The sequence below is a fragment of the Onychomys torridus genome, chromosome 4 (genome assembly GCF_903995425.1).
Source record: "Onychomys torridus chromosome 4, mOncTor1.1, whole genome shotgun sequence".
Taxonomy (NCBI): domain Eukaryota; kingdom Metazoa; phylum Chordata; class Mammalia; order Rodentia; family Cricetidae; genus Onychomys; species Onychomys torridus.
Window position 1 is genome coordinate 79,421,271 of NC_050446.1, and position 23,542 is coordinate 79,444,812.

Here is a 23,542-nt window from a genome sequence, read left to right on the forward strand (position 1 = left end):
AGCTGTGTTCATCAGGGAATATATTCTACATCTATAGGGTTGGTCTTTGTTTTTTCTGTTGTGTCCTCTATTTTTGATATCAGGGTTCTTTCCTCATTGACTTTATGGAATAGTTTGAAGAATGTTGCTTTCAGTTCTTTAAAGGTTTGAGAGCATTCAGCAGTGAATCCATCTGAACTTGGATTTCTCTTTGTTAGGAGACTATTTATTTTTCCTTCAGGCTCACTGACTGTTATGAAGCACTTTATTGTTCATATTTTTAAAAATAACTTACTTATTTGTATTTTATGTGCATTGGTGTTATGCCTGAGTGTATGTCTGTGTGAGGGTGTCAGATCCCCTGGAACTGGAGTTACAGACAGTTGTGAGCTGCCATGTGGGTGCTGAGAATTGAACCTGGGTTCTCTGGAAAAGCAGCCAGTGCTGAACCATCTCTCCAGCCCCCTTGTTCATATTTTCTTAATTTTGGTAGGTCATATGTCTCTAGGATTTTAGCAATTTCTTCTAGAATTTTCAGCTTTTTCTGATATGTTTTCAAAGTACTTCCTAATGATTTTCTATTGTTATTGTAATCTATAATAACATCTCATTTTTCTTATCTAATTTTACTAATTTGTATCTTTTTCTTTGTTTGGATAGGGATTTATCAATGTTATTTCTGTTTTCAAGAACCAACTCTTTGGGGCTGGAGACATGGCTCACTGGTTAAGCATACTGGTACTTCTGTCTGGATCCTGTCCTACATCCCCAGAATCAATCAATCTCTCTCTCTCTCTCTCTCTCTCTCTCTCTCTCTCTCTCTCTCTCTCTCTCTCTCTGTCAGAGTTTCTCTGTGTTAGAGAGTGCACCACTGTGTCCTCTATTTTTAATTCCTCCCGCACACACACTTTTCATTTATTTTAACTTTACTGAGTCCACTTCTGTTTATGCCCTAGCTATAGTAACAGATTAAGAGTCCTGGTATTAACTGGCATTAGAAGACATTTTTGTACATCGAGGTCTGTCCCCTATAAGGTTCAGAGACTGGTTTGGGGGAACTGATTGAGGGAAGTGTAGTTTTTAGTGTTAGAGAGGTAAAAGTATCAATATTTAAATGGTGACATGAAGAGGGAAAGGGAGGCAAGAGAGAGAGTAAAATACAAATCAGAAGAAAGCTACATGGATAAGGGTATGAAAAGTCAGGGGCAGTGAGATGGCTCAGAAAGCAAAGACACTTGTGACTAAGCCTTACAACTTGTGATCCCTAGGACTCTCGTAGTGTCAGGAGAGAAACGGTTCTCACGGTTGTTCTCTGACCACCTCACATTCACGTGTGTGCATAGACACACACATAAATAAGGACTTTTTAAAAGGAAGCAAATCAAATCAAATATCTCTTTATTATAAAAGTCCTGAAGAAACTGGGAAGTCAAGGAACATTTTTGCTTAGATTGTGTGTGTGTGTGTGTGTGTGTGTGTGTGTGTGTGTGAGTGAGAGAGAGAGAGAGAGAGAGAGAGAGAGAGAGAGAGAGAGAGAGAGATTTTGTGCACTTGAGTGTAGGTTCCTTCTGATTGGATCCCTTTGAGTGGGAGTTAAAGGTGACTGTGAGATAACTGATCTGAGTCCTGAAAGAGTGGTAGGCACCCTTAACCACTGAGCCATCTTTCCAACCCCAGAAACATAATGTTGATGTGATAAACATATACGTGACAATCAAAGTATTTCCACTAAAGTCATAAACAAGACCAGGGTATCTACTTCTTCCAATTTTACTCAATGTAGTGTTGGATTCCTTAGCTAGAGCAACAAGAGAAGAGAAGCAAATAGAGCGGCTGAAAATAGAAAAGGAAGAAGTTCGAGTATCCTTACTTGTAGATCCTATGATTCTATGCATAAGAAGAAACCTAAAGACTCCAACAGAAAATACTTTGAACAAACACTTTTAGCAAAGTGGAAAGATACAAAAATCAGTGAGCCTTCCTCTATACCAGAACAGATATGCTGAGGAAGAAATCTGAGAAATATGGGCACTCACAGGTACCTCAGTTTAAAAAAAAAAAATAGATCTTGGAATATACCTAACTAAGGGAGTGAAGACTTCTACTATGAAATTTTGTTGGTTGTGGTTAGAGGGAGTATGTAGAGCATGTATATGTATATGTATATTCATGTGTGTGAGCAGGTGTGCACACCTGTGCATGTGGGTGGAGGCCAGAAATGGGCATCAGTGTATTTCTCTTTAGCTTTCCACCTCATTCCTTTGAGACAGCCACTGAACCTGAAACCCACCTTTTGAGTTATGCTGACTGGTTGGCCAGCAAGCTCCTGAGTTCATCTGTTCCTGCCCTCACCACTGGGTTATAGGCATGTACAGCCCGGGTTTTATGTGGGTCCTAGGGATTCTAACTCAGGTCCTCATCCCTGTACAGCAAGTGCATATACCTACTGAGTCATTTTCCCAGACCCCAACTTTTATTTTTTTAATTTTTATGGTGCTAGTGGTCAGATGTGGGACCTTGTACATTGCTAGGCAATCCTTTCACTGAGCCATACCTTCAGCCCTTGTTAATTTGTTTGTTTGTTTTGGTGGTGATAAGGATTGAATTCCCCCTTAATTCACATAGTCTACAAATGGTAGTGATTATTGTATGACCATCGGATGATATAGGAAAAAGAAGCTTGGCAGTGGTGGTACACGCCTTTAATCCCAACACTGTGGAAGCAGAGGCAGTTGGGTCGCTGAGTTCGAGGTCAGTCTGGTCTACAGAGAGAGTTCCAGAACAGCCAAACCTACACAGAGAAACCCTGTCTTGAAAAATAAAAAAAAAGAATAATTTTGTGTCATGTAAATTATGTCTCAATAAAAATTAGCATGTATCCCTAATGCCTGTGGGAAAGTAACGTAATTCTTACTCTGTAGTTCATAGAGCTCAGTGCTCTGGTACTAGATGCTGTGAGGACTGTATTCTGCCTAATGTGTAGAATACAAATAATTTTTTTCTCATAGGTATATATCCAGTATATGAAATTTGCAAGAAGAGCAGAAGGTATCAAATCTGGAAGAATGATATTTAAAAAAGCAAGAGAGGATGCCAGAACTCGCCATCATGTCTATGTTACTGCAGCACTCATGGAATATTACTGTAGTAAGGTAACTACTGAAATGCTTATGTAAAGATGGAAGAGTATATTCATAAGAAGAAAAGCAGTCCTGCTGGGCATGGTGACCCATACCTTCCTTTAGCCCCAGCACTGTAGGTGGAGGCAGGCAGATCTTAGTGAGTCTGAGCCAGCCAGATTTACATAGCAAAGACCTCATCTCTGAAAGCCCTACTTTAAGTAATTAAGCTTAATTGCTTGTTTTTAAAAGGTCATCTTAAGTTATCTGCATAAAATTATGTGGAACATTATCCAGCTCAATTGCTTGCTAATTTGTGCCTTATTAAACTCCAAATTTTTAATTTTTTCTTTTTTCATTGATTGTTTATATACTAGAAGGCCTCAGACATCTTAGACAAGCTCTCTACTTAGAATTGGGGGGGGGGGGTGTCAGTGCTAGAGATCAAACTCAGGAATTGATACATGACAAACAAGTGTTCTACCACTGACCCCTCCCAGCTTGGTTGTTTTTGTTCGTTTGTTGGATTTTGTTTTGTTTTGAGTCACATCATTACTAAGTATGTCAGGCTGGTCTCAGACTTGATCTTCCAGCTTCCACTTCCCCAGTCCTGAGATTACAGGAAATGCAACCTGGCAGCCAGCCATGGAATATGTCTTAGACAGTATGCTAACACTGGTTACTTAGCTGTTTTATTTTGATTATGGTGGTGTTGAGAGTTGATCTCAGGGCTTTGAGCATTCTAGGCAAGTGCTCTACCACCAGCTACATCTCTAGGTTCCCGCGCGCCCTCCCCCCCCTTCTCATATTTTTTTATTTATTTTTTTCTTTCCTCATTTTAAAGGGAAGTTCTTGCTTCATTTCCTAAACTGGCCCTGAACTTAATTTTATGCTTAGTAATTTTTATGTAACAAGATTTTAATTTCCATTTTAGTTCTTCTGTGTCTTGTCATATTTAGATGTAGAAGTTTTTCTTTTTTTCTTTCTTTTTTTTTGGAGAAAGTGTCTTGCTATGTAAGCTAAGCTGACTTTGAACTTGTGGCAATCCTCTTGCTTCTCAGTCCCTCCTGCTGGGATTATAGGTGTGCACTGCCATGACTATTAGATTCTGTAGCTTTCATATTTGTTTTAATACATTGTCTGGCATTTCATGGAAACCAGTACTGTCTTTACTTCTAGGACAAATCTGTTGCCTTTAAGATTTTTGAATTGGGACTAAAGAAATATGGAGACATTCCAGAATATGTATTGGCTTATATCGACTATCTCTCTCACCTCAATGGTAAGCTGATTCTAGAATCTGTCGTGTTTTTTCTTTTAAGATTTATTTATTTTTATTTTGTGTGTGTTGTCTGCATGTTATGTCTCTGTACCCAGGTCTTTATTGCCCTCAGAGGTCAGAAGAGGACATTGGAGCCTCTAGAACTGAAGTTACAAATTGCTTTCAGCTGCCACGTAGGTGCTGGGACCTTCCAAACCCAGGCCCTTTGGAAGAGCAGCCAGTGTTCTTAACCCCTGAGCTATCTCTTCAGTCCTTGCCATGGTTTCTTAATATTAAACAATCTGAAATTGTATACCCTCTTAGTATGGCTAGCAGGGGTTTGAATGACATTCCACTGCATTCCACTGTGTGGACAGCACTATCCTAAGGGTTCACAGAAAGCATGTGAGTTGGGTCTTGAAGATGAACAGTTGTTAGCCAGATAAAGAAAAGGGAAAGCGTCTTTCCAGCCAGCAGCACAGCAGGTAGAGAAGGGGAGCTTAGGTGGGGTAGTAAAAGGGATTTTTGGAACAAACCTCAGAGTAAAGCAAGGATAAAATGGAAGATTTAATAACGTTTTTAAAAACATGGGGCTGGAAAGATGGCTCAGTAGTTAAGAGCACAGGTTGCTCTTCCAGAGGACCTGGGTTCGAGTCTCAGCACCTGGTGAGACTCAGCAACGGAGGCTCACAACTTCAGTCTCGGGCTCGAATGCCCTCTTCTGGCTTCCACGGGGATTGAATGCAAGTGGTGCACAGATAAATGCAGGAGAAGCACTTCACATAAAATAAAAGTTTTAAAATATACTATGTTACTTGAAGTTGTGAATATGACTTTGGCTGAATACATTTAATCTTTCATGGACTTATTTTGCATATGGACAGATAGTAAATTGAGTATGCTAAGACATTAAAAATAGGTTACATTGCTGGATAAAAAAAATTATTGAAGTATAATTGAGATACAGTGAATATACTCATTTAAGTGTACCGTGTAATTCTCATTATTTTTGAAAGGCCAATAGGACATCTTATTCATACATCACAGTTTGCATTGCACTGTAGTATATACCAGTGCTCAGTCAAAGGTAAAAAGACCTTGCTTCTAATAACTGCTTTGTTACTCAACAACAGTGAGCCAAACTCAGTTCAGTGGGGTTCGGTTGGCATCTGTTTGTCTCAGACAAGGGTCTCAATATGTATCTTTGGCTGGCCTGAACTCACAGTGTAGACCAGGCTGGTCTAGAACTTACAGAGATCTGTCTGCCTCTGCCCCCTGAGTGCTGGAATTAAATAAAGGCCTGCTCTCTCAGTCTCTCAAATTCAGTGATTTTGAACCTCCAAATTTCCTCATCTGTAAAAATCAGTTGTGACAAGTTATTTTTCTGCATTGGATTTTTGTGAGGACTAGCTTGAAGATAAAGCTTGGGGTTTTGTTCTGTTTTGCTTATAAAAAATAATTGTTGAATTATAAAGCTTTCTTTGATCTAACACTGAATTTTTTTTTTTTTTTTTAATATCCTAGAGGACAATAATACCCGAGTTTTGTTTGAACGAGTTTTAACATCTGGAAGCCTTCCTCCTGAGAAGTCTGGGTAAGTCATGCACAGTGTGTGAGCTCTGAGCTGTAAGACTGTGTGCTTGAGTGTGCATTTCAGGAGAAATTTCTTTTCTGTCTAATTCCCCTACTTGCAATATTTTCATAACTCACCTAAGCTTTTTATTTTATATATGATTAGAATTATTTTGAAACACTTTTATAATTTATTAAGTATTTTACTATGTCTTTCTACTTTAATATTTCTAGAACTTAATATATTGGCATTCTGGAATGTATCTCCTTAGTGGAAAGCAAAGACTCTTCTGTATTGAAAGCTGGTTCATGGGTTTATCTAAGTTGTCCTATTACCAATAAAAACTCAGGACTCAGACATTAGTGTAAAAACCTGATCGATCAAGACAGAGGAGGAGGAATGACCAGCTGACCCTCTCTCCACACTTCCCAGATCAAAAAGACCATGAAAAAATCCAAATCTCTCCTCTTCCCTATGTGTCACTGTCCATATCCCTACGTTCTCCAGGGCCAATTTGGCTCAGCTAATTGCTGACTCCACCCCCAATTCAAGGTTAACTTTATTAACAGTCTCGGTGTCTATGTGCTATCAAATATCCCACAACAGCTGGGATGTTACATCCCACCTATGGCTTTGCCTGGGGAGCGAGTTACATGGTCTAGTGGTACAGCCGACACAGTAAGGATTTGCATCTTGGCTTCGGTTCCCAACTCAGCCACCTAGACAGTGGGAAATTCCACCTTACTAATCCTCACTTTCTCACCGAATCACAAACATGTCTACCAGTGTGGGAGTTCCATAGTTCTTGGTACAGTATAGGTATCCAGTATCTCACTTTAGGTGCCTATGACTTAAAGTAATCTGAGACCATTAAAACAGCGATGTGCAGTTTGGTCGCAGTGAATCATACAATCATAGAGGATTTTGGAATATTTTTGTTTTGTTTTTCGAGACAGGGTTTCTCTGTATAGTTTGGTACCTGTCCTGGATCTCACTCTGTAGACCAGGCTGACCTTGAACTCACAGAGTTTCGCCTGGCTCTTGAGTGCTGGGATTAAAGGTATGTGCCACCACTGCCCAGCTGGAATGTATTTTTATTCATACATTAGATAAAGAAAATCTTCCACAACATAATTTATGCCACTAAGCAAAGTGATGAAGCCACATTATGCAGGAAAAATGATAGAACTCTAAGTTCTTTTTCCATCAACAATGATGTCTTTTATTTACCTCAAATAGGAAGATAAGGTGTGTGTGTGTGTGTGTGTGTGTGTGTGTGTGTGTGTATGTGTGTGTGTAAGAGCTTGAATGTCCAAATATTTAGGTAAAGTACTGTGACTGTGCTTGACTTTCAAATACTTAGGCAAAAATAAAATTAAACAAATGGGGGGAAAGTAACAATTATTAAACCTAATGAAGACAGGTATTCATTATATTATCCTGGTTTTCTATTATTTGGAAATCTTTATTTTAAAACAAACTTTTTATGACTAAGTATTGGTCATATTTACTTTCTGACAGAGAAATCTGGGCTCGATTTCTAGCTTTTGAAAGTAATATTGGTGATTTAGCTAGTATACTCAAGGTGGAAAAAAGGCGGTTCACAGCGTTCAGAGAGGAGTATGAAGGCAAGGAAACGGCCTTACTGGTGGACAGATACAAGTTCATGGATCTCTATCCTTGTTCTGCAAGTGAACTCAAAGCACTGGGCTATAAGGTATGTACTCAGCACCAAGATACACGTGTGTTTTAGGAGTTTGTGGGTAATTTTCATTCTAAGATCAGTTCTTTACTATGTTGCTAATAAAACAAAAAAAAAAAAATCACTGTTTTGTTGTTATGAATATCAAAAGTAACAAAAAATGAAAATGAAATGTTTGAGATAGAGAAAGTAAATGCTTTCATGTACCTGGAACTTGGTGCCTTATGTCTGATGGATGATGGAGAAAGTCTTACTATCTGTTTTTTGAAACATTCTCATCAACTATGAATATTTTTGATGGAGCTTAAACTAAATGAATTGCTGTTGCATCTCTTGTCGAGACACCATGAAGGACATGGCTAGGCATGGTGGTCCTCACAAAGCAAGCCTAGGTCTGGAATGGGGAAAGAGAGGATTGCAAACTGGAGGCCAGTTAGCTATACAACCAAAACAAAACCACAGATTGCCAAATGCATGCTGCTCCTTGAGAGATCCGTAGCTTTCTGCCGAAGCCCCTGGGGGAACTGGCTTCTCTAAAAGTGGTCCTCATCTGTGTAGATGACTGACCCATAAGAAAACTATTAGTCCCTGAAGCCAAATGGTTTTGAAGCCTCAGGATAGCCTTTGTGCAAAACTCCATTGGTCCCTCATTCTTGGCCTTCTGTTCCCTGGGCATGAAAAAAGTCAAGGGGGAAACTCACCTGAGTCTTAGGTTGGTCCTTTAAATCACCTGCAATAGGATATTCTTGGCCATCATCCTCTTCCTCAGCACCCTCTTTTGTTCTCAGTCTCACTGAAGCAGACTACAAACTTTGAGAAAAATTGTCCATAATTCAGCTTTAGGCCTTTTCTTTGATGGATGATCCAGTTCTGCACCAGCCCCATAATCCTATTCTGAAACAAAGGATTCCTAATAACCCACATTTTACTATTAGAAAATGAACAGTTTCTACCTCATTTTACTTCTCAGTGAACACCACAGACATTTTAAGACTTATTTAAGAATTATTAGAAAAGGCCAATTTTTTTCTAGGATAAAGTGATTTTAAAGAGTTGAATGAAAATAAAGAGAGCCAGCAAAGCTTATTGGCTAAAGGAGCCTGCCACCAAGCCTGGTGACTTGCGTTTAATCCCTGGAACCCACATGATGGAAGGAGAGAACCAACTCCTACCAAGTTAAATTCTGACAAGCACATGTGCACCTATATGCATGATACACACACATAAATATAATTTAAAACAATTTTTTGGCCAGACAAGTAGTTGCCAGGCTTGGTGGTACACACTTTTAAATCCCAACATTCCAGAGACATAGGCAGTGTATCTCTTATCACTGTAGATCAAAGCCAGAGATACGTAGTAAAATCCTGTCTCAAAAACAAAAGAGAGAGAGAGAGAGAGAAAGGAAGGAAGGAAATTTTGACTATTTCAAACTAGAGCTACTTTTTTTGGTGTTTTTTTGTTTGTTTGTTTGTTTTGTTTTGTTTTTTATTTTGATTTGTTTCTTTGAGACAGGGTTTCTCTGTAGCTTTGGAGCCTGTCCTGGAACTCTCTCTGTAGACTAGGCTGGCCTCGAACTCATAAGGCATGCGCCACCACCGCCCAGTGAGCTACTTTTTAATATAAATTTCCAGCCTGTATTTCCACTTCCACTTTGTATTTGGGTAAAACTAGAGCACTTTACCATGTGGTATTCAGTGGCATAGTAAGTTGTACACCAGAGTGAGCAATTTACTGTGCCTACTCAGATAGATTTGCCCACATAATAGCAATGTCACCAACTGTGTCAGAGCAGATTTGAAGACTGAAATGGATAGGACCTGTTAACTGTTCTGTCCTCTGACATCCTTTGGAGAGGGTCCTACTAGAGCTGAAAAGATCAGAGGTGGGCTCCCAATCCTCGATCTACTTCCTGTTAGCCATGTGATCCTTTCTGAGCTTCAGCTGTGAATGTTAACTGATTGCCTCAGAGATAAATCCAGTCTGGCTAAAAAAGCCTGACAAATGAGGGCACTCAATATGCATTCCTTTCCCCTCTACCAATTTAAGGGCCTTCACTGCATTAGCAAGATGCTATTAGCCAGGATAGGTGCAGAGAATCCTTATCTTGGCTTTCATGAAGCAAGAGTTCACTTAACCCAGGCTCTTCACTTTAACTGAGATGTTGTTCAAAGAGAGGTATCAAAAGTCTAAATCTCAGCTGGGCATGGTGGCGCACGCCTTTAATCCCAGCATTCAGGAAGCAGACCAGGCAGGTCTCTGTGAGTTCGAGGCCCTCCTGGTCTACATAGTGAGTTCCAGGACAGCCAGGGACACATAGTGAGACCCTGTCTCAAACAAATAAACAAACAAACAAACAAACAAAAAACCTAAATCTTGAATTTTCCTTCAAATTACCCCACCCTCTCTTTGGTGCCCATCCCTACAACTCTTTCCGAAAAGGCTTGTATCTGTCCTGCGAGGACATTGCCTGGAGTCAGTCCAGTGATTCTTAGCTGGGGTTGAGTTAAAACTTTTTAGTCAACCTTCAAGCCAGTGGCTTCCCTTGTTGAATACTGAACAATCTGTACCATCATGAGATTTCCTACTTATCCTTCTCTGTGCTTCCCGTGCTTATAACCTAGTTATTCTTGCTATAGCCTCAAGATTATAGAACTGCACAATCCTCTGTAAGACCCTTCTCAGGTCTAGGATCTTCTGTTCTACATTTTCAGGATGTCTCCCGTGCTAAGCTAGCAGCTATAATTCCAGACCCAGTTGTAGCTCCTTCTATAGTGCCTGTCCTGAAAGATGAAGTGGATAGAAAACCAGAGTACCCTAAGCCAGACACTCAGCAGATGATTCCATTTCAGCCACGACATTTAGCACGTAAGACCCAGTACTGAGACCTCGGTTTGTTTGATTTCAATCCAAGGTGTGGGGGGGATGTAACCTGGCCTTTTCCACTGTAGGTTAATTGTTAGACTTAGGCTCACAGTGACAAGTGACTTGACAGTAATCCTTGAACCAGATGAGCTAAGAATTTAAAAAAAAAAAAAAAAAAAAAGCAGTGCTGAGCGCAGCAGATTCCAGTCGCCCATTTCCCAGCGGCAGTTTTCATGAAAGCTGCCATATGCAGATTATTGAGCAGCTGGAGACAGACTGTGGTCGGTCGTGTTATCTGCACCACAGCTGTGAATCTTAGGAGCCCCTCTGTGACCAAGACCTTCTGATTCAGTGTGCTGTTGAATAACAGGATTGCTAAACATTGTGTAACTCAGAAGTAGTGACAAAAATGTCCTTTAGTCCAGCCCTGGCTTGTTTACATGAAGTCACTTGTCAGCTTCCCAGGGCCTGTGAGACTGGCACTGCGCTTCCTGTCTGGCCCATTTCAGTTGGTCATGGGGGAAAGCACTGAAACCCTTTTAAGTGTGGAGAGGAAAGCAGCAGGGACGTAGACAGTTGCTGTGTGCAGGCCACTTGATTTCACTTGCTCGTGTCGAAACTGCCCCACTTGTTTCATGCCCACCTTCTCCCTCAGCCCCAGGCTTACACCCTGTCCCTGGTGGAGTGTTTCCAGTGCCTCCTGCAGCTGTGGTTCTGATGAAACTGCTCCCTCCTCCTATCTGCTTCCAGGTGAGTTCACTGTACACACTGGCTCTGTGGGCCACAGTCATTGCGTGTACAAAATAGTTAACCTGTCAGCTAACTGAGATTAAATGTATTCATGTCATAATAGGGTCCTTTTGTACAAGTGGATGAACTGATGGAAATTTTCCGAAGATGCAAGATACCAAACAGTGAGTAATAGAAGCTCCATTTCACTGTGGAGTCCATGTTACTGTTTCCCAAGGAGGAAGGATTGTTCTCTTCCACTGAGGTCTCTAAAACCAGTTACCCAGTCTGCAGCAGTGTGGTAGGTGACACCCTGGAGTAAAGTGGCATACATATCCTCATCTAATGTCACCAGATCCTAGCATGCTAGTGCACTGTCTGACCTGTCTTGTCCCTTTCCTGGTTCACAGCAGCTGGTGACATGCAGCAGTGACTGCATAGTCCATGCTTGCTGCAGGGCATGGGATGAGCACGCTCCTCTGTGGCACACCATTGTAAGCATCCTGCCCTGTCTTTTGCTCCATCTGTAGCTGTGGAGGAAGCTGTGAGGATCATCACTGGTGGGGCCCCAGAGCTGCTTGTGGAAGGCAATGGCCCGGTGGAGAGTAGCGCTGTGCTCACCAAGGCTGTCAAAAGACCTAACGAGGACTCGGACGACGATGAAGAAAAGGGGGCTGTGGTACCCCCCGTTCATGACATTTACAGAGCACGGCAGCAGAAGCGAATACGATGAGGAGCTTCAAGACCTGCCTCTCTGAGAGAGAAGACTCTACCCAGGGTCCTTTTGCCTCTTCCGGCATATGTTTGAAAGAAGCAGTGCTTTGTACAAGGGTTTTGGAGACAAAGCTGTGTTGTCACTGGTGCCTCCATCATCTGGTTCTTGAGAAAAAACAAGCCTGTGTGGGTTTTGAATATGAAACAGACCTATCCTCTAAGAAACAATAGGTTTTAAATAATATGAGAACAGGACAAAACGGCAAAGGCACATCTCGTTCCTCTTCAAGACTTCTTGTATGTGCCGCTTGAAGACTTGTGAGCTTTCCACAGTTTTATTTTAAAAACTGGATGGCTTATAATTGCAGAATATTTTCACATTTTCTGAAAAACAGTTGTTCTCAGTTTGCTTATGTAATCCTGCCTGTTTGTTTTTATTTATGGCAGAATATATGGCATCTGTTTTGTAGTTTACAATTTTTAAAAAGGTCCTTTGAAAAAATAAAGGACCTCAAAAGCATGCCTCCTTCTATTTCTTTGTGAATGTGTGTGCACATGCCTGTTTGTGTGTGTGTATGGGGGGTGCACACAGAAGCCAGTGGAGGACCTCGGTTGTCTTCCTCTGTAACTCGTATTCTTTTGAGACAGACACTGTTTCCCACTGAACCAGAAGTGTTCCTTTTTTGTTTGGCCAGAGAGTTCCTAGGGTCTGCCTGTCTCTGCCCCAGTGCTGAGATTATAGGACTGGCTTTTTATGTAGGTACTAGGGACCCAAATTCAGATCCTCAAGCCCTCTACCTACTGGCCATCTCCCCAATATTTCTTCTGCTTCTTCATGTTTTATGATCATAGATACAGATGCTATATTATTTATCTAATACCATTTATAGTAAATGTTAACAGTACGTTGCAAAGTCATTTTCTGTTTTGTTTTGGGTTTTTTGGTACTTATAGGAAACATTTTTAAGAGACATTAAGGGCTAAGGATGAATAAGGTTGAGTGTTTCCCTAACATGGTAGTACATGTCTGTAATCCTAGCACTTGGGAAGTAGGAGAACCAAGAATTAAAGGTCATCCCATATTGACTTCAAGGTTATCCTGGGCTGAAGGGGTTTGGGGTGGAGAGCATGGGCCTGCACAAGCAGTGTGACCACTGAGAGACAACCAATATCAGAAAACAACATCAAAAAAATTGGAACAGCCAGGCGGTGGTGGCACACGCCTGTAATCCCAGCACTCAGGAGGCAGAGGCAAGTGGATCTCTGTGAGTTCTAGGCTAGCCTGGTCTACAAAGCTAGTCCAGGACAGGCACCAAAGCTACAGAGAAACCCTGTCTCGAAAAACAAACAAACAAACAAACAAAAAACAACAAAAAAAATTAAGCATTTTGTAAATATTTAAATATGAATGTCATTTCCTCAACACTAAGGGAGATTGATGTTTTTGCTTTTTTGAGGTTTTTTTTTTTTTTTGGTTTTGGGTTTTTGGGTTTTTTTTTTTACAGTTGAAGAAAGACATTGGGGATGAGGAAACACACATGTAGCAGACACACAGAAAAAAAGACTCTGTTGATGTATGTGTGCCACATGTGTGGTGGTTCCCCTGGAACTGGAGTCACATGTGGTTCTCTCTCTCTCTCTCTTTCTCTTTCTCTCTCTCTCTCTCTCTCTCTCTCTCTCTCTCTGTCTCTCTGTGTGTGTGTGTGTGTGCATACTGTGTTCATGCAGTACCCATGAACACCAGAAGAGGGTGTCAGTTCCCTGGGACTAGAGTTGTAGTTAGTTATGAGCCCCCTGATATAGGTGTTGTGAACTCTGGCCCTCTACAAGAGCAAGAAGTGCTCTTAATTGACATCTCTCCAATCCCTACTTCATCTTTGTTTTTTGAAACAGGATCTATATAGTCCTGGCTGTCCTGGAGCTCACTGTGTAGATCAGGAGGCTGCTCTTAAACTCACACAGATCCAACTGCTTCTGCCTCCCAAGTGCGAGGATTAAAGGCGTGTACTACTAAGCCAGGCTTTTGCATCTCTCTTAAAAGCAATGTCAGTATGAAATTCTTTAAGGACTCACTAGCTCATTCTCTACTGAAGTATATTTCAAAAGGTACTTGTGTACATTTTTCTCATGAGCTAGAGATCAGCTAAGAGACTAAAGTTAATTACCCAGTCAGGCCATGGTGGCATGTGCCTGTAATCCCAGCACTCTGGAAGAAGCAGAGGCGGGTGGATCTGTGAGGCCAGCCTAGTTTACAGAGGCGAGTTACAGAACAGCCACACAGAGAAACCCTGTCTTGAAGGAAAAAACAACAACAACAACCCAAAAACAATAAAGCAAATTATAGTGAGGAAAAACATATCAGAAGAACTACATTTTGCTCCTTGGTTTCTACCAAGGAAACAGACCTCCTCTTGATGCATTTCCAGAAAAAGTAAAGTTTGCTTGGAGTCAGAGGGCAGAGCTAGCCACTAGCTGATCAAAATTAACCACAGAGGCTTTGGAGGACTGAGGAAAGCTGGGACAGGAAGCAGTAAGGCAGGGCAGAGAGGGATCTTGACCCTTGTTGGAGGAAGGAATGAACGGAGGAGGTAGGAGAGGACAGGTGGCTTCTCTGCTTCCCTTATTCTTCAGGTTCTCCTGGTATCTGACTCCTGAATGTTTAATGATAAAGAATAGAGTAATGCTTCACCTAAACCCAGATCTGAATCAGAAGCACAGTCCACCATCCTGTCACAGATCGTCAGGTGGAAGGGAGCAAATGACCATGGTTATTGCTTTATTCTCAAGGTGGAAATAGGGGATTTGATGAGTTAGTACATAACAGAGAACAGAGTCCTGATGTTTTTTTTCTCACTATGTGGCCCTGGCTGGACAGGAACTCTCTTTGTAGATCAGTCTGGACTTGAACTCAAAGAGATCCCTCTGCCTCCACCTCTCCATTACACCTGGGATTAAAAGTGTGCTCTATTACACCTCGCTCACTTAACACAGCTAATCAGTAACACATGTATCAGTAAGGTTCATTACCTGAAATGTGTTTATATTGGGTTGTGTGCTGTGCAGTGGTCTTTCTGTATGCTGTAAATATGTGTTGCTCTCATTGGTTGATAAATAAAGCTGTTTGGGCCAATAGGCAGAACAAGGTTAGGCATACAATCAAACTGGTGATGAAAAGTGGATGAAAGTTGGGGCAGATGCCAGTCCTTCGCCAAGGAAGCAAGTTGTGTAGAAAATGAGGTAACAAGCCAGGAACCACAAGGCAAAGTATAGAAAAGAAATATGAGTTAATTTAAATGTAAGAGTTAACTAGTAATAGGCCTGAGCCATTGGCCAAACATTTATAATTAATATAAGCCTCTGAGTGATTATTTGGAAATGGCTGTGGCATGGGGCAAGACAGAGAAAAGCCTCCATTTACAGTTGTGTAGCTAGATAATCCCATCTGCTGCTTCAAATTTAGCAAAATAAATAAATAAATAAACCCAAAACACCTGGCTGAGAATCCACTCACCTTTCCACCCAAGTGAGAGCCAAGGAGGCTGCAGTTTCTGCTCTTGCTATTCATGACTATCAGCTCTAAAAGGCTGGATAGTGCTGACTGTGCCTGCTTCTGCCCGGCTGTGGTTGGAGCACAACTAAACAGCAGTTCACAAAAAGACACATCTCCATAAATCTGTTAGGGAATTAAGTGAAATCTAATTATCACGAAGCTTTTAAGGACGAGGGCCTTGTGCTGCTCGAGAAGTATTCTACCACTAAGCTATGTCATAGAACCTACAAATAACTGGTGAATGACTGAGTAATGACCGTGTGTGCTGGCGAAGTGCGTGTGTGCGGCGTGTGTGCGGCCCGGGCTTCCACCACACCATACAACCCACAGTAAATGCTGGCTAATGCTTGAGTAGATGACTGGAGCGGACTTCCTCTGGCTCTCATGTTAATCCTAGGAGAAGCTCGGAAAGAAAATTAGGCAAATCACTTTCCCAAAGCACCAAATGATTCCGTGAAAACCATGGCCATGAACCACACCTCTTTTGTTCCCAAACAAAACTCCAGTAGCAGAAAACACACAAGTGCTGAGCTGGGAGTCTGTAAAGGTCTTTATTTATGCATCAAAATTTCAAGTTGCTCAGTCTCAACTCCACCAGGTTAGGAACCAGGAGGGGGAATGTGTTAACTCTTAGCATTTTAGGGATTTAGAAGAATGCTATGTGAAGTGTGAACTTAATTAGTTTTATCAATTAAAAACCAGTCAAATATCGGGGTAATAACCTGAAAGGTCAGAGAAGCAGAGGGGCGGCCACTAGTGACTTCTCACCTCTCTGGACTCTCAAACCAAACCACCTTATCACTTCCTCTCTGCCTCCCCTGGGATTAAAGGCGTGAGCCACACCACCTGGCCTCTATGGTTAACTAGTGGCTAGCTCCATCTTCTGATCTCCAGACAAGTTTTATTTGTCAGAACATCAGCTCTGAAGTGGCGACTGCATCTTCTGCATCAGAGGGAAGAGAGGCTCTGCTCCTCACCCTGGGAGGGAGTAAAAGTTCCAAACAGGATGAAGCAGGCCAACAGTGCTGCATCCAGGTAAGGGGCGTCTCAGCCTCAATAGCACAGATGCCAGTGAGCTCTTTCCCCAAACCTTCCTCTGGCCTCACTGAACACACCGTAAGAGATGAGCTGTTCTTTTAAAGTACTCTCATCTAAAATGCAGTCAGCCTGCCCTGTTGGAGTGACCAGGGGTTCTGGAGCCTGAGACAAGAGGGTACATTTGATTCTCATTCTGTCTGTCTGTCCATCTGTCCCTCCCTCCCTCCCCTAGTATCAAACTTTCTTTTTCTTCTTTTTGTTTTTCAAGACAGGGTTTCTCTGTGTAGTTTTGGTGCTTGTCCTGGATCTCGCTCTATAGACCAGGCTGGCCTAGAACTCACAGAGATCTGCCTGCCTCTGCCTCCCGAGTGCTGGGATTAAAGGTGTGTGCCACCACTGCCCGGCCTAGTATCAAACTTTCAATACTCATGTCTCAGCTACCCAAATGCTGAGATGACAATTACATTCAGTCCAGCTTTTTTATTTTCCAATTTGCCATATCACTATAGATTAGAAGTCCCTTTAATAATGATCTTATCATTTCCGCCTGAGTTCCTACAAGCAGATCCAAGTCCTTTGTATAAATCCTGGGACTAGACTAGAGAACTGGCTCAGTGTTAGCACTGGCTGCTCTTCCAGTGGACTTGGGTTTGATTCCCAGAACCCACAAAGCAGCTAAAGACTGTGACTCCAGTTCTGGTCACTCAAATTCCTTAAGAATTCTGCTCAAATACTGGGGAATTTTCTTCCTTATCTAAATTAGGGAGGGTGGGCTATTTTATCTGAAATACTTAAATCTAATTTCTGAATTAGAATTCCATCAGCACATTTGTGTATTTATCACAGTGGGTTATTCTCTTCTTTCCTGTTATACTAAACTATATACATCTATCTTTTAAGGATTAAAAGTAAAAGGATTTCATTTCTTTAGACTTCATACATAAGTGTGGTCATTTTTCCTTCTTTTCTTTTTTTTTTTTTTTTTTTTTTTTTTTTTGAGACAGTGTTTTTCTCTGTAGCTCTGGTTGTCCTGGAACTCACTCTGTAGACCAGGCTGGCTTTGAACTCACAGAGACCCGCCTGCCTGTGCCTCCTGAGTGCTGGGATTAAAGGTGTGCACGACCACTGGCCAGCATGTTGTCTTGCTTTTGAAGGAGACTCTCACTAGGTAGTCCAGATTAGCAAATTCAACTTGCAATTCTATTGCCTGGGCCTCCCTAGAGCGAAGATTACAGGCACATGTCACCATGCCTGGCTCCATAAGCCTCAGCTGCTGCCATCCTGGCTCAGGAACACTTCTGTAGAAAGAACATTTCTGTCCTTGTTCTTTTAAGGTGGAGTCTTTATTACCCAGGCTGCTTCTGAGTTCCTGGGCACAAACAATCTTTCTACCTTTCAAGTAGCTGAAGCTACAAGGGCTTATGGCTTCTCAATGCCTGTTCGTTCTCTCTCTCTCTCTCTCTCTCTCTCTCTCTCTCTCTCTCTCTCTGTGTGTGTGTGTGTGTGTGTGTGTGTGTGTGTGTACATCTTTCATTGTTTAATGCAAGAGATCCATATCAGAGCCTTGTCCATGCTAGGCAGCCAGGTAACCAGTGTACTACATCCCAAGCCAACAAATAAGCTTTTAAAAATCAAGTTCTATCCAGCAGGTATGGTGGCAGAGGCCTGTAATCCCAGCATGTGTGAAGCAGAGGCAGGAGGGCGGATGCAAGTCTGAGTCCACTTGTCCTACAAAACAAGTTCCAGGCCAGCCAGCGGTATATATATATAGAGAGATGCTGTTTCAAAAATAATAATGATAAAAAAAAAGACAAAATAAATTATCGAGTAACTTCTGTGGAACAAAAGGGCTCTGAACGCTGGCCAGGCTGGACCCAAGAAGCAATGAATAGGTAGAGGTGGAGATGAGCCGGAGAGACACTGTAAGGTTATAGATGGCCTCGTCATAAAACACAGCAGGGGCCAGGCACAGTGGCACGTGCCTTTAATCCCAGCACTCAGGAGGCAGAGGCAGGGGGATCTCAGTGAGTTTAGGCCAGCCAGGACTACAGAGCGAGTTCCAGGACATTCAGGGCTACATGGAGAAACTCTGTCTTGAAAAAAGAAAAAAACACTCACAGGAAGAGTAGGGGGACTGTGACAGAATGAGTCATGGCTAGGACTCAGCACGGGGTATCTGAGAAGGAATGACCCACAAGAGAGAAAGGCCCCAGGCTCCTTGGGAGAACTGGCTCTCCAGCCTGATGCAGCAGGAGCAGAGACGGCGGCAGCCAACTGATGAAAGCTAAGTGCTACCTGTAAACTCAAGAGAAGGGAAGCTTCTCGAGTCTGCAAACTTGCACTCGTAGTACAGTCCTCAAAACAGAACTCAGTGCATTCTTCAGCCAGTCTTTTCTAGGCAGCACGGGATAGTCTTCCCTTTGGAACCAGCGCATTAACGGAGTGTACCACATGCCATTCTCCGCAGCAATGGCGCTGCGAGGGAGAGCGGGTTCTGAGGAGAGGCGGTGCTGTGGCAGCTGTGCGCCTCCTCAGGAGCGGAGGAGGAGCTTACTGAGGACTACATCATAGTAAGGGCGGAACACCATCTTGTTATAGTTGACCAGGCGCACAAATTTCACGGCAACTTCTTCCAGCTCTTTCTGAATGGGACCCAATCCCCCTGGCACTGTAGGCAATAGCTTCTGATGACCAGAGGCAAGGTATGTCTCCAAGAAGGTAAAAACTCGGGACTCTGTGGTGGAAAGAAGAGTGATCAGGGGTGTCTCCTTCAGGGTGACATTATACATGTCCAATTCGGTGTCTGTTACTTTAGTAACTGGGGGAGGCCTTTCCTAGTCACCCCAGATCAGATCTGCAGAACTTTGCAGTTCAGCAGTGAAGAACACATAGATGCACACAGGGAGTCTGCAGCATTGGCCTGCTCTGCTCTCAGAGGAGCAGGACACTGAGGCTAACACTGACCATGGCCACAGAGCACACACGCACAAAGAAAGAAAAGTAAAGCAGGAACAAGTTCAAATCTGGGGCTGGAGAGATGGCTTGCCCTAAGAGCACTGGTCTTTGAATACACACACACACACACACACACACACACACACACACACACACAAAAATAAATCTAGGCTGGGCATGACCTACAGAGACTTTGTCTCAATAAACAAACAGAATCTCAGAAAAATATTGTTCGGAAAAAGGAAAGAGGGTTGAATGTGCACCTCCATGGTGGGTGCCTGGCCCTGAGTTCAGTTTCTATAACTGAGAAGGTCAGAAGGAAAGAGAGGAGGGATGTAGGAGGAGAGTGCTGTCCCACTAACTCACACTCTGTCTTTCATGGCTCAGCATATGCTTCCTTCTTGGATGCCCACAGTAGAAGACCACAGAAGTCATCTCATTGATACTTTCTAGCCATTCTAGAGACATGAATGAATTTTTCAAACTGCCTGCCTTGCCTTCTGAACTGGAGTACACTCTCAAGTACAAACTGGTACCTTTGAACCCACAAACAAAAAGCACACTGACAGCTGGGTCCTACACCTCTCCATTCCTAAAGGGATCTGGTTCTTCTGAGGTTCCCAGAGCTGGAAACCCATCTGGAAGTGGAGGTCTGTTGTGGAATATTACTGTAACTAGGCAAAGATGTGTTACATTTGTTTATGCTGCATTTGTTTAATAATATAAAGATACATTCCTTTGCCTGCCTAAGGCACCTGATTGGTCTAGTCAAAAGCTGAATGGCCAACAGCTAGGCAGTAGAGGGGTAGCTGTGGACAGCAGGCAGAGAGAATAAGTAGGAGGAGAGATCTGGACTCCAGGGAATGGAGAGAGAATGAGGGAGAATGAGAGGGAGACACTGGGGACCAGCCAGTCAGGCAGCCACCAGACAGACAAACATGGAGTCGGACATACAGAAGGAAAGAAAAGTAAAAAGCCCTGAAGCAAAAGGTAGATGAGGAGAAACACAGGTTAAATTAGGTTATAAGAGCGAGCGGGACAAGCATAAGACAAGGCTGAGAACTCATAATTGACAGGAAGTCTCTGCGTCTTTATTTGGGAGCTGGTTGGTGGCCCCAAAGAAGGCCTGCTACAGGGGTCCTGTGTCATTCCTGCCAGGACGCAGTCTGAAAGTGGCACTGCTGTCAGGAAGCATGGTGAGACCTGAGCAGCATGAGGGCTGCAGGCTGTTCAAAGGCCTTCCCTGGGAGTACAAATCTCTATGATTTGCAGAAGCCTCCTTTTCAATGAGCCACAGATTAAACTGTGGCTAATGCAGGGCTGGGATAAAGCAGGCTTGAAAAGAACTGTCTTAGTTTTTAAAAAATCCACATTATTCATTTTGTATGAAATATACCTTAGTAACAAGGATCTGAGTCAAGGCCTGTGACACTGAAGTCAGTCTTGGTCAGCCTCTCACACTGGTGATGAACTCCTCAGAACCACTCATGAGCCATCAACCCTCTCAGACTGTTGCTGTAATTATCATTGGTTGTTTTGAGACAGGGTCTCACTATGCGTCTCTGGCTTACTATGTAGACCAGGCTGGCCTTGAACTCACAGAGTTCCTCTTGCCTCTATCTCCTGAGTGCTGAGTTAAAGGCCTGAACCATATGCCCAGCCCTCAGTTTTCTTCTGAGGGCTTGTCCTCCAGCCCCTCTCTCCTGGTTATCTTTTTTTTCTTCTGTCAACACAAGCTAAGGTCTTCATGGAAGAGGAGCCTCAACTGAGGAAATGCCTCCATCAGATTGTCTGCAGGCGGGTCTGGAGGCGTTTCTCACTCTCGCTCTCTCTCTCTCAAGACAGGGTTTCCCTGTGCAGTTCTGGCTGTCCTGGGTCTCTGCATCAAGCCAGTCTCAAACTCAGATCACTTGCCTCTGCTTCCCAAGTGCTAGGATTAAAGGCGCACCACCACACCTGGCCATTTTAGTGATTAACAACTGATGTGGAATACCCCAGCAAACTGTGGGTGGTGCCACCCAGAGAGGCCTTCTTGAGCTATATAAGAAAGCAGGCTGAGCAAGCCAATACATAACATTCCTCCATGACTTTTACTTCAGTCCCTGCCCTGAGTTCCTGTCCTGACTTCCCTCCGTGATGAGTACACCCTGACAATTCTAAGATGAACTAACTCCCTTCCTCTCCAAGTTGCTTTTGGTCATTGTGTTTAATTCCAGCAACAGAAAGTAACTAAGACGCCCTCTGAGAGACCGTTCCCCAAACATACCCACAATCCTGCGAATGGGGTCGTCAGGACTGGCCAGGGCCTGAACCTGGCCCTTGAGGACAGTCTCCTTGTTGATGGAGAATGGAGACGATCCACACAGGGAGAGGCAGCTGTTCACCTCCAGGCACACCTTCTCCCCAATGGAAGTCAGAGCATCCTCCAGACGGAAGGAACTGGAACAGAGAAGGGAAAGGGAGCCAGAACAAAGGCCTCAGGAATACAAAGTGCCCATCACATGCCCTGTCCCGCACTGAGTTTTGTGGGGACTTGTGGCTTTCTTCCCTGCTCCTCACCTCCTAGGCTGTGCATCCCTGTGTATCATACCAAGAGGGTTTTTTTTGTCTGTTGACAGGGTCTCATGTAGCTCAGGCTGGTCTACAACTCACTATGTAGCTAAGGATAACCTTGAACTTTGGATGCGCCTGCCTCTACTTCCCAAGTGCTGGGATTAGAACTGTGTGCTACCACACTAGATCTATAAAACCTGAGGATGAGGGCTCCATGCATGTTACACACATACATGTTAGGCGTGCCCTCATCAACAGAGCTACATCTCCAGGCCTCAGGGCACAGTGTCTCACTCATGCCAGAGTAACCTTGGGACTAACTTCTATCTTCAAACACCTCCAGAGGAACACATAGAAACCAGAAATTTGGTAGCTATGGGACAAGAGTGGGGATAAAACTCTTTTTATTGAGTACCCCTTTGTCTCCTGGTTTCTTTTTACCACGCTGGAGATCAAGCCCCAAACCTCATTCCTGGTAAGCACTTTGCCTACTGAGGTATATCCCCGACCCTCTGCAGCTACTTTGTTTTGGTTTGGTTTTTGAGACAGGATCTCAGGTAGCCGAGGCTAGTCATGAATTCCTGGCCCTCCTGTTTGACCTTTCAAGTGCTGGGATCACAAGTACTGGCCACCATGACCAGCTTACATTAGGTATTTTTAGAAGACAATCCAAAGGAGAAAACGGATATCCTTGATCCTTGGGAACAGCTGTGGACAGCTCCTGCTGGAGGCCATGAGAATGCCTTCTTTTCAGCAGTTTTGCTCACAGCTACTCATTAGTGGCTGTTCACTCCGTGTAACTGCAAAGCAACAGTCTTCTGGGTCGAGAGCCTCTCTGAGCTATAGCACTTCTGGGAAGTAAGGGTGCAAGGCCCACGACTCACAGCTGGTGCTACTCCACACAGCCAAGCAGCCAGGGCTCCCAGGAAGTCTGCACTGGCAGGAAACAGAGGGGATGGCCAAAGGCTGAACCTGGGCAATAGCATCAGCATAGGCCTCAGGCCAGCAGCGTCTTTGGCTGAGTCAACCACTTGCCACAGTGTGCGAATATGGCCCAAATGGCACCGGCCACACCCACCTACTGTACAAACTCAGCAGTACAATCCTTTTGAAAGGATGATGTCATGGTCAGCCAAGTGGTGGTGGTGCACACCTTTAATACCAACAATCAGGAGGTAAAGGCAGGCCGATCTCAGTGAGTTTGAGGCCAGCCTGGTCTACAGAATTCCAAGACAGCCAGGGCTTTTACACAGAGAAACTCTGTCTCAAAAAACAAACAAACAAACAAACAAACAAACAAACAACAAAGAATGGCCTACAGACTCTTATTTGAATGCTTAAGGAGTGGCATTAGGCGGTGTGGTCTGTTGGAGGAAGTGTGTCACTGGGGGTGGGCTTTGAGGTCTCAAATGCTCAAGCCAGGCCCAGTGGCTCCTGCTCTTCCTGCTGCCTATGGATCCAGATATGTAGAATTCTTGGCTCCTTCTCCAGCACCATGTCTGCT

At 43.3% G+C, this 23,542-nt stretch overlaps 2 protein-coding genes across 5 annotated transcripts in view; one reads left to right on the plus strand and one right to left on the minus strand.

Moving 5' to 3' along the window:
- Positions 1–12,464, plus strand: part of Cstf3 (cleavage stimulation factor subunit 3) — an 86,954-nt gene extending 74,490 nt beyond the window's left edge. Inside the window, exons 14-21 of one of the 2 annotated variants that reach the window (XM_036183737.1) lie at positions 2,988–3,131; positions 4,278–4,380; positions 5,884–5,953; positions 7,454–7,649; positions 10,349–10,502; positions 11,155–11,249; positions 11,353–11,413; positions 11,759–12,464. In XM_036183737.1, the coding sequence (XP_036039630.1) occupies positions 2,988–3,131; positions 4,278–4,380; positions 5,884–5,953; positions 7,454–7,649; positions 10,349–10,502; positions 11,155–11,249; positions 11,353–11,413; positions 11,759–11,961 (1,026 nt within the window). In that variant the 3' untranslated portion in view covers positions 11,962–12,464. Of the gene's footprint in view, positions 1–2,987; positions 3,132–4,277; positions 4,381–5,883; positions 5,954–7,453; positions 7,650–10,348; positions 10,503–11,154; positions 11,250–11,352; positions 11,414–11,758 lie in introns of those variants that run through there. The other variant, XM_036183738.1, reaches the window with a different exon arrangement.
- Positions 12,465–18,594: 6,130 nt separating this feature from the next.
- Positions 18,595–23,542, minus strand: part of Tcp11l1 (t-complex 11 like 1) — a 34,266-nt gene continuing 29,318 nt past the window's right edge. For all 3 annotated transcript variants that reach the window (XM_036185725.1, XM_036185724.1, XM_036185723.1), the window contains 2 exons: positions 21,752–21,924; positions 18,595–19,264 (listed from right to left, as the gene is read on the minus strand). In XM_036185725.1, the coding sequence (XP_036041618.1) occupies positions 19,062–19,264; positions 21,752–21,924 (376 nt within the window). In that variant the 3' untranslated portion in view covers positions 18,595–19,061. The remainder of the gene's footprint in view (positions 19,265–21,751; positions 21,925–23,542) is intronic.